Genomic DNA, 10,887 nt, shown 5'->3' on the forward strand with positions numbered 1-10,887 from the left:
TAAAAAATTATAATGCTGCACACACTTCATTTTTGTGTACACTTTAAAATCTCATCAGAAAATTCACAATCTCATTAAAACAGAAAAGAAGAATTATTTACAATTTCAGTAGGCACTGTTAATCAGCAGTAAGTGTCACACTGCTGCATAGCTTTCTGGATATTTTTACATAAACATAGTCTACATACAGAAGTTGTTAAAAATTAATTTCAAAATTGTATTTTGATACTGAAAATTGCATGCCTGTATAGATTCTAGTTGTACAAAAATATATAAAATCAAAAGTGAAAATATTCTATTTCTTTGTAATTACAGTATACTTCATGTATTCATTTATCTTACATAAATTAACCACTTATTTTCAAATGTAGTGCGTAGTATTTTATTGTATGATAATAATCTAGTATGTCTGAGATGCAAACACACCTTTAAATATTGTTTAAACAATGCACAGTGTATCTAAATTTTGTAAACATACATTTTTGCAGCCTTATCTGATGCTAAATAAAGCTGAAAATCTCTTAAAGGTCTTATTCCTATAACAAGTGACACTTTAGCATGAGAGTGCATTTTCTCAGCTCCTTATCGACAAGGTTTATCAGTATTTTCCTCTTTGCTAGTGTGATTAGTGAAAAGCAGAAGAATCTCATTCGATGTGAATTTCTTTAAGTACTCCAGCTTAATCATTTTTTATATATCTATCTATTGGTCATTTACACTGCTTTTGAAAAATGTGTGCTCCTTCGCAGTCTTCTTTCATTGCCTCATTTGGGATGTGAAATGCCCTCTTCCCTTTTTGCTTTGTCAGAGTTCTTTATTATTCGTTTCTCGTCTTTTACATGGTATCAATTCGATTCAGGCATTCATTTTGCCTTGCAGATTGCTAACACACAGTCTCCATTTGTCTTTCAGTATCCTTTACAGAAGCTGATTTCCCTTCCCTCCTCCCTCATTTCCTCCTTCCCATCCTGCCTCGCCTTTTCTCTCTTCTCCAGTCTTATTTCTCTCCTAGTCTAGTCCCTTCCCTTCTCGCTCTTTGTTTCTCTCACCCTATCCCCTCCCTCCATCCCCAACCCCCTATAGAAGTTTTTTATTTTAAGAGTCAAATCTATCAATCAAGGCCTGGCGACACGTCAGCAGAGCAGGGCGGGGAGGAAAGCAAGGAACTGGGGGAGGGGAAAGGGCGGGGAGGAGCGGTCAGAGCAGGAGTTGCTGGGAGTGCGCGCTGTCTGATCACAACGCAGCTGCGGAGGCCCAGAGCTCCGATCGTCAAGACCTCGGCCCAAGGCCTTCTCTGAATCTTCACGCCACCGGAGGACCAGGGAGCCGCCACACAGAGGTACGGTGCTCCGCTTTCCTCGCCCAGCCGGCCCAGTCCCCTGCTGCGGCGCTTCCTTCCTTCCCTCGCTGTCTCGCTCGCTCGCGGCTTCCCTGCCCGCCTGCGTCACCGCGGCCGCCATGGCTGAGAATGGCGAGAGCAGCGGCCCCCCGCGCCCCTCCCGCGGCCCTGCTGCGGCCCAAGGTTCGGCCACTGCCCCGACTGAGCCCAAAATCATCAAAGTCACTGTGAAGACCCCAAAAGAGAAAGAGGAGTTCGCGGTGCCTGAAAACAGCTCAGTCCAGCAATTTAAGGAAGCAATTTCCAAACGCTTCAAATCCCAAACCGATCAGCTAGTGCTGATTTTTGCCGGAAAAATCTTAAAAGATCAAGATACCTTGCTTCAGCACGGCATCCATGATGGACTGACTGTTCATCTAGTCATTAAAAGCCAGAATAGACCTCAGGGCCAGTCTACCACACAGCCTAGCAATGCCGCGGGAACTAATACTACCACTGCGTCGACTCCCAGGAGTAACTCCACGCCTATTTCCACAAATAGCAACCCTTTTGGGTTGGGGAGCCTGGGAGGACTTGCAGGCCTTAGCAGCTTGGGTTTAAGCTCTACTAGTTTCTCTGAGCTCCAGAACCAGATGCAGCAACAGCTCATGGCCAGCCCTGAGATGATGATCCAAATCATGGAAAATCCCTTTGTTCAGAGCATGCTTTCAAATCCTGATCTGATGAGGCAGCTCATTATGGCCAATCCACAAATGCAACAATTGATTCAGAGAAACCCAGAAATCAGTCACTTGCTCAACAATCCAGATATAATGAGGCAGACTCTTGAAATCGCCAGGAATCCAGCCATGATGCAAGAGATGATGAGAAATCAAGACCTGGCTCTCAGCAATCTCGAAAGCATCCCAGGTGGCTACAATGCTCTAAGGCGCATGTACACTGACATTCAAGAACCAATGCTGAATGCTGCACAAGAGCAGTTTGGGGGCAATCCATTTGCCTCAGTGGGGAGCAGTTCCTCCTCTGGGGAAGGTACTCAGCCTTCCCGCACAGAAAATCGGGATCCATTGCCCAATCCGTGGGCCCCACCGCCAGCCACCCAGAATTCTGCCCCCATCCTCACAGCCACAAGCAGTGGCAATGGATCTGGCAGTGGCTCCAGTAATGCTACTGGAAGCACTATGGCTGCAGCTAGTTATGTTGCTAGCATCTTTAGTACCCCAGGAATGCAGAGCTTGTTGCAACAGATAACTGAAAACCCTCAGTTGATTCAGAATATGCTGTCTGCACCCTACATGAGAAGCATGATGCAGTCTCTAAGCCAGAATCCAGATTTGGCTGCACAGATGATGCTGAATAGCCCGCTGTTCACTGCAAATCCTCAGCTGCAGGAGCAGATGCGTCCACAGCTCCCGACTTTCTTGCAGCAGATGCAGAATCCAGACACAATATCAGCTATGTCAAACCCAAGAGCAATGCAGGCTTTAATGCAAATACAGCAGGGGCTACAGACATTAGCCACTGAAGCACCTGGCCTGATTCCAAGCTTCACTCCAGGTGTGGGTGTTGGGGTGCTGGGAACCGCCATAGGCCCTGTAGGCCCAGTCACTCCCATTGGCCCCATAGGCCCTATAGTCCCTTTTACCCCAATAGGCCCCATTGGGCCCATAGGACCCCCTGGCCCTGCAGGCCCTACTGGCTCTACAGGCTCTGGTGGCCCCACTGCACCCACTGTGTCCAGCTCTGCACCCAGTGAAACCACAAGTCCAACATCAGAATCTGGACCCAACCAGCAATTCATTCAGCAGATGGTGCAGGCTCTGGCTGGAGCAAATCCTCCGCAGCTGCCCAATCCAGAAGTCAGATTTCAGCAGCAACTGGAACAGCTCAACGCCATGGGGTTCTTAAACCGTGAAGCAAACTTGCAGGCCCTAATAGCAACAGGAGGTGACATCAATGCAGCTATTGAGAGGCTGCTGGGCTCGCAGCCATCGTAATCACATTTCTGTACCTTGAAAAAAATGTATCTTATTTTTGATAATGGCTCTGAAATCTTTAAACACACACAAAATTGTGCTTTACTTTCATTTTAATTGTTTTAAATCTGTCTAGTTATAAATCTAATGATGATGTATTTTAAATTGGAATCCCTCCTTTCCTTTTCTATCCTTTCCTTTTCCTCCCTGCATCCTTTCACCAGTCCTCCCCTTTCCCCAACTGCATTTTCCACTTTTTTTTTTCTACCTTTTCATCTTTTGGTTACCTTCTCTGTTTTGAATGGTGGAAATCAATGCTGTTTCACTCATAGGTGTTGCATGCAAACACTTCTCTTTATTTAGCATTTGTTGTGACTTTTGGATTCAGGTATCAGCCTTCACAGTTGGGTGAACAAGTTTTGTGCTACAGATGTCCAATTTATTTGCATTTTAAACATTAGACTATGATAGTAATTTAATGTAGAATGAAGATACTAAAAACAGAAGCAAATTATTTGAAGCTCTCTAATTTGTGGTACAATATTGCTTATTGTGATTTTGGCATGTATTTTACCTAGCAAAATGCTGTAAGATTTGTACTATTCATTGATTGTTTTGCTATATTTGTACACAATACAGCAAGCACAATTGGAACTGTACATCTAGAAGTATTGCAGTAGAATTTCTGAGCAGAATATGTGTACCCAAAATAAGAAAGAATGCAAGAAATATTTCTGGAGCTTGGTATGTCTTCACAATTGTGTAGAACCTTACAGCATATTTGATAAATTACTCAGTGAAAATGTTGACTAGGCAAGTTAAGTTAAAATATAGTAGAAATGTTTATCCTGGTATCTCTAAGTATACATTTAATTGTACAGAAATCTTACAGTGTAATATTGTGTCAAAATTTGCAGGTTGACTGTATAAGACCTTAATATTTGTGCAGCCTGAAGGATCGGTGTAGTAATGCCAAGAAGTGCATTTTACCTAAGACTTCCTTCTCAGCTTCTCTCATAAAGAGACCTTAATATGCATTTTGATTTGTAATTGGAAATGTAACTTTAAATGAAAGTGTCATGTGGTGTTTGCATTACTTTTAACTGCTATGTATAAAGAAAAGTGTATCTTTTTGATTTTCTCAGTTATTTCTCTTGTGCATAGGGAAAAATGCATTAAAACTAATTAAAAATAAAAAATTTGAAAATGGAAAAAGCTTTTTCTTTTTGCCTTCTGGTCCTAATGTCATGTTTAGATGGGTTAGCATATCCCAATATTATGTAAAGCTTATCTTATTTTCCTTTTTATGGTTTTATTTTTAAAATATTTCCCTATATGAAAATATTTTGCTATACAGATTTAGATGTATTTATTTTCCCAAAAACGTTAGGTAGCTTTAGCTGCTATTTGTCTCCTGCCTACATTTGAAGTGTACAAAATCATACTTTGTTCTGTGTTTAGATTCTCCCTGTGCCTTAAGCCAAGTATACCAGCCTGCTGTTGTTGAATTACAAATAAGGCTTCCTATCTGTTAGAGTGAGTCCTTTTATTGATGTTATTATGTTTATTTTTAACCATATTTTCCAGTTATGCTTATATTTCTGTTTTGTCATATGAACATTACAGTTAATAGGTTTCTCCAGAAGTAAGTTGGAATTGAGCTGGGATTGTTTTAAATTGATACATTGCTGAGTACTTCAGAACTGCATTGCTTTCTAAAAACATGGTATGTTGACACATTTTATATCCTTTAAGACTATTTCATTTAAATCTTATATAATGTATGATAAATATATTGCTAGATAGTTCAAACATAAAGGAAACACAATGATACTGATAATGGCCATTGTGTTCATTTTTGCTGCATAGAATTATTTTCATAGATCATTTTAAATTAATGATTTTTCAGAATTCATAAATTTTAGATATTTATAATTGATTCTTTTGAGTTTTTCTTACCAATCTATCATATCAAGAAGTAATAATTAATATATTTTTTCAGAATTTATATCAGTTTCTGACCACATGAACTAAATATTCTATAGCTGTGTTAAAGAAGATAGCAAAAATATTATTGTGTTGTTCCATATTTTAACAAGATTATGTTTGCTGCTGCAATTTTAAATTGTATTTAATGGAAAGACATTCTTTTGAAAGACAGGAAAATAAGTTTGCAGAATGCTGTGCACTCTAGTCCCTTTGGGAGACTGATCATGCAGTAAATGTTGGCTAGTATTCTTTTAAAATGGGTAAGTTCTTTTAAGCATGCCTAATAGCACATGGCTTATTAGTTTTTCTCAGAAAACCTTAGGAAATAATGATTTATTATTTTATTGCTATATAATGTTGGACATTGAGATGATCACAGCTGGCTATAATTTAAGTATTTTAATGTCATGAATGATTTTATACAGAAATATATGCTAAAACTGAAAGTATAAGAAGACTATTAAGTGATTAACCATAGGAGAAATCCAGACCTGACAGTTTGGCAGACAAATTTGTTTCAAACATTCAAAGAACAGAAAATTCTTAGATAGCTTTGTTAAATGCTTCTGTGTTTTTAAAATATTTTGTTTTCTCTCTGAAAAAATTTAAGTTTTTAAGTTATACTACTCTGCCTTCTGGCTCACTAATTTTTCAAATAACTTTATTTTGCCTTTCATTAATTTTGTTTTTATCTCTTACATGATGCAATTTTCTCCTATTAAAGTTTCTTCTTACAGGTTCTATTTTTGATTTGAATTTCCTTCATCTACTGTTGATCAATGATTTATCCACTTATTCATCATTGAATGAATGCTGACTTGTTATCCCTCTACATCCAATAAGAGTAGAGTGATGCTTGTATCCTTTTATTGTTCACTGGGTTATCATTCTCACCTTAAACATGTTGTGTGGTGAATGTTTGTATTACAGGCTTTGTGAATCAGTAGGATGACACTGTAAGATGGAGGTAAGACAGATAATTTAAACAGTAGAATTTTACCATCAAGACAGCTTTCTTCCTTTGCTGTTTTGACCTTTTAATTTAGGTACAAGCTGGTATCATACATACTTTCCCCACTCTTTACCCCACTTTTCTGGTGGGTAAAGAGTGGCAGTAGAGGACAGATATACAACATTGAAACAAAACTTGGGGGTTCATTAAAGGGGACTCTCGTATCAAGTTGAGATCCCAATGTTTGGTGATAAACTGTGATCAGTACACACTGTTTGGGTATAACTGATCTTATTGTTTAAGAAAGGGTAGGCTACTTTAATTTCTATGATACTTATTATGAAAACAGGACAAAATGAAATAATTACTGTCAGGAGCTAACCCAGTTTTAGAAGAGGCATTTGGCTCTTCTCACTATACTGAAGGGTCTCAAATTCAGACTTTTGATATTCTCCTCAAATAATTGATAACTCTAGCCAAAGAGCCACATTGACCTGATGGTAAATGTACATAACATAGCTTACTTTTTTGTTTTGTTTTCAATTTTTAAGACAGGGTCTCAAGTGCAGTTCATTCAACCTGGGATCACAACTGTGTGTTACCATGCCCAGCTCTTTTAAAAGATAAATTCAATTCTTTTCTTTCTTTCTTTCTTTCTTTCTTTCTTTCTTTCTTTCTTTCTTTCTTTCTTTCTTTCTTTCTTTCTTTTCTTCCTTCCTTCCTTCCTTCCTTCCTTCCTTCCTTCCTTCCTTCCTTCCTTTCTTTCCTTCTTTCCTGTGTAGCTTATTTTCCTAAACATAAATATTTGATGTTTGATAATTTGGTGTTATTTTAAAGATATACCAAGAGTCATAAAAAATGGGAGATTATAAAATACCCTCTCAACTTCTAAGAGTTTCACATTCAGTCTTCTGTTTCATACCTTTATCTTCATATCCACTTTATTCCTCTATCCTCTCTCTCTATCCTTATCTTTTTCTTTTTTATATATTTAGTACAGAGTCTCGCAGCATAGCTCAGACTTGTAGTGATCCTCCTGTTTTCAGCCTCCCCAGCACTGGGATTACAGGTGTGTGCCACCACGCCTGGTCTCTGTGACCAGCTCAGCATACCTGGGGGTGGGGCCAGTATGGCATGTGGTGCCAGGGATCAAACCGTGGTGCCTGTGCTTGCCTAAGCATGTAGTTTGCTGAGCTATCTCATTTGCCCTATCCTCTATACTTTATCCCTCATACCTCTTATCATCTTTATTCTTTTTTTTTTTTTTTTGGCAGAACCAGGGATTGAACTCAGGTCCTTGAGCTTGCCAGGGAAGTGCTTATTCCACTGAGCCATCTCCCCGGCCCCATCTTTATTCTTTTAAACTTGAATGTATTTTCAAGTTTCCAACTTGATTTTCTTGATTTATTGGGTTATTACAGCATTTCCTTCTTTCAATGATATCTTTCAATATTGTTCTACCAGCATTTTACGAGTTCTTTCCTCGATCTTCCTATAGGTTTTGCTCAATTTTTTTTGCCAGCGTTTCCTATGTCAGTTGAATTGCAAGTGGAGGGGCAAGACTTATGAACCTATTCTCATGATATCTTATTCCCAGTAATCTGTTAGACTTGAGAAAAAGCAAGTTTGTAAAACTAAAAAGGGAAAACATGATTTGGCATATACCAGTCTGAAATCACACTGAAGACCAAGCTTTATCCGGTGATGTACATATTTGCCTAGACTTTAGTTACTTTCTTGATGTATAAAAAGGCTTGGCAAAATGTGCTTGAAACCAACAGTCTCAAAAATTTGGGAAATCCAACCTTAGAAATACGAATTTTGTGTGCCAGTATATAAGGACAATATTATTCATCAAATGGACATGAGTTAAGGCATATAACTATTTCTATTGTGGTTCCTGAACACAAACTGGGGCTCTCAAAAGTAGCTCTTTCAGAGTACAATTTCAAATCATCCTGGCCTAATTTACAGATTTGCTCACATAAGGTAATTTTAAGAAAAATTCAGTAATTCATTATTTAAAGAATTGTTAATGATCATGAATGAAAGATCACTGCTTAGCCTTTGCATGGACCACACTCACATGACTGTTAGTCTTGTCAGTGTAAATTAATTTCTCTTAGGTTAAGAAAATAAAAATTGCAAACAGTCATTGTTATGTTCAGTTTTCATAACAGCTTTATAAGGTAACAATACCCTAGTTTACAGATAAGGAGATAAAGTAAACAAAGTTAAGTAACTTCCACAATGTCATATTGTTATTGACAGTGAAGACTTGAAGCCAATTCTGAGATTCCAAATTATGTTATTATTAACCAGCACACTATACTTCCTCTTCCTAAGTGTATTAAACTTTACTGGCTTTTCTCTTAATCTATCTTGATATTTTATAAGTAGTCATGTATTCTCTAGCTCCCTTGGTGTTGTGCAGGAAGCACATTAGTTCTTATTTGATAAAGTATATCTTTGCTATTTATTCTGGAACAGGTTACATAAAAACACACATATAAAAATTAGCTCTGTCACAATAATTGAAATTTAGAGGCTACTCTTTCTGACTTGTAAATTTAGCCCAATATTTGAATCTCTCCTTCTATACCTCTGTTCACAGTGGCCTAATATATTTGATGTGCCTCCAGGTTCATGATTGCATGGGGTATTTGTGCTTCAGGTGCTGTGGAGGATGTCTACTTTTTGTTGAACTACTTCCCAGAAATCTCAGGAGTCAATAAACAGTGTGCACCTCACCAAGGAATTTGACATTTTTTCAAAGTGTCCTTGAGAGCAAAACAGAGTAAAGAGAGCTAGATGACAATTGTCACATGGCAGATAGGCTAGTAATTTAAAATAACAGTGTTAAAAAATGTGCAAATCAATGTAGACTGTTTTCTAACTTTAGTTCTATTCCACTGAAGTTCTTTTTAATGACTAGCATGACAGTATTAAATAACATGCCTATATTATTGCAAATAATATGCAATTAGAAGACAGAATATACAAAATATTAGCAATATTCCAATGTTCTTAGAGGTTTGGAAAAAATAACCAAATCTAGTAGAATTTAAATTGAATACAATTAAATATGAATTATTACATCTTTTTCTCCAAAAATTCAGTTACCAAGGCCATGTGGTTATGTGGTACAACTACATATGTGAAGAATGCCAGTTTTAATTTACTTTAAGTTCAGCATGAGCTAGTTCGGGTTTCAGTGCATGTACATAATTGAACCTTAGGCTTCATTAGTATAGTCATGGTGCCCAGAATAAAGAAGGAATATTTTGTTCTGTAATTCTCAGATACCTGTGTCTATGTGTATGCCAAACTTTGGTTTTACCAACTAAAGGAGGATTCTATCCACATACTTTTATATTAATGTACTATCCTTATACACTTCCCCTGTACATGTTGGGCTTCTGCATGAGCTTTGACCTAGGTGAACCACATATCATGTGGCCAGACTCTATGGGGTAATCGTATTGCTTGCTTTCTTCATTCATAGTTTTGCTTCCATTTCTCTATATGTTCCTATATATAAATGGCTTAAGTTCATTTTATTTATTTATAAACATTTTTTAATTTATAAAGTTTTCAATTTCCAGAAAAATGTTTAACACAATATGCAGTCCCCATATACCCTATATAAACTCTTCCCCTATTACTGATACATAACATTGATTTATATATTTGTTACAATTAATGAAGCAGTTGGAACATTTTCTGGTATTTTTCTCATGATTGAACTGGAGTTATAGATTTTGGGAGAACACCACAGAAGTAAAAGATCATTTGTATCACAATATTTCAAGCATACATACTTTAAATATGACTGATTGTTGATGTTGACTTTAATAACCTAGTTAGAGGCAGGATGGATCAATTTTATCTACTATGAAGTTACCTTTTATTTCCTTATTTCAATTCTTTACTTTCATTTAAAGGAAGTTTATGTGAAGCCCACAATAAAAAATTAATTATGTTCCATTCAGTGTTATTCAGTATAGGAGATTTGTTTCCCTGTTTTACTTATATCAATATGGATTCATGAATGTTTATTTAGCAGTTTTAGATAAAACTCAATACCATTTTGTCAGTAAAATTTTCCAGGTTCAGCCACTGAGTGCCTTTTGGGTTGATTTGTAAAGCCTTTTAAAGTATCTCTGTTTTGACCAAGAAGAGTTCTTGGCCCCCTTCTAGGAGTCCAACTCTGTTTATTACAGATTTGTATCAGAAGCCAAGATTTGAATGCTGTGTGTTTGCTGCTACTGAGATGTTTCTGTTTCCCCTAGTCCTTCTTAGCTGACACATGCAAGATATATGCGTTTCTTTGCCTATGTATGTATATTATATATATATATATATATATATATATATATATACATTTCTACAAATATTTTCTGTACACAGTTTTCTTATACTAAATTAAACATGAGATTGTATTATTGTCCCAATTTTTATCAGTTAGCAACTGGACCATTAATAAGCTTTATTCAGCATTCAAGCCTCCTCCCTCTACTGATCTGTAATCTCTCACCCCAATAGTGAGAATTTGGGGTCTATAACCATCCATCCATTTATTTAATTGTTCAGTTCCAGTATACATGTTTATCAATATCAGAATTGTTAAC

The 10,887-nt window shown here is 37.1% G+C and overlaps 1 protein-coding gene and 1 long non-coding RNA gene across 2 annotated transcripts; both read left to right on the plus strand.

The window, feature by feature from the left end:
• The first annotated feature begins 1,190 nt into the window (after positions 1-1,190).
• On the plus strand, positions 1,191-9,340 carry LOC111813674. Its single transcript, XR_002818867.1, has 4 exons — positions 1,191-1,339; positions 4,942-5,041; positions 6,029-6,162; positions 7,755-9,340. It is a non-coding gene; the product is annotated as an uncharacterized LOC111813674 (long non-coding RNA).
• On the plus strand, positions 1,212-4,530 carry Ubqln2 (ubiquilin 2). Its single transcript, XM_023705030.1, has one exon. The coding sequence runs from the start codon at positions 1,459-1,461 to the stop codon at positions 3,334-3,336; it is 1,878 nt and encodes a 625-aa protein (XP_023560798.1). The 5' UTR covers positions 1,212-1,458; the 3' UTR covers positions 3,337-4,530.
• Positions 9,341-10,887: the final 1,547 nt, after the last annotated feature.

The sequence above is a fragment of the Octodon degus genome, unplaced genomic scaffold, assembly GCF_000260255.1.
Source record: "Octodon degus isolate 3935 unplaced genomic scaffold, OctDeg1.0 scaffold00211, whole genome shotgun sequence".
NCBI classification, from domain to species: Eukaryota; Metazoa; Chordata; class Mammalia; order Rodentia; family Octodontidae; genus Octodon; species Octodon degus.

What these genes read in the sequence shown, in the direction of transcription:
- Ubqln2 (XM_023705030.1), top strand. Translation starts at nt 1,459, where the DNA reads ATGGCTGAGAATGGCGAGAGCAGCGGCCCCCCGCGCCCCTCCCGCGGC.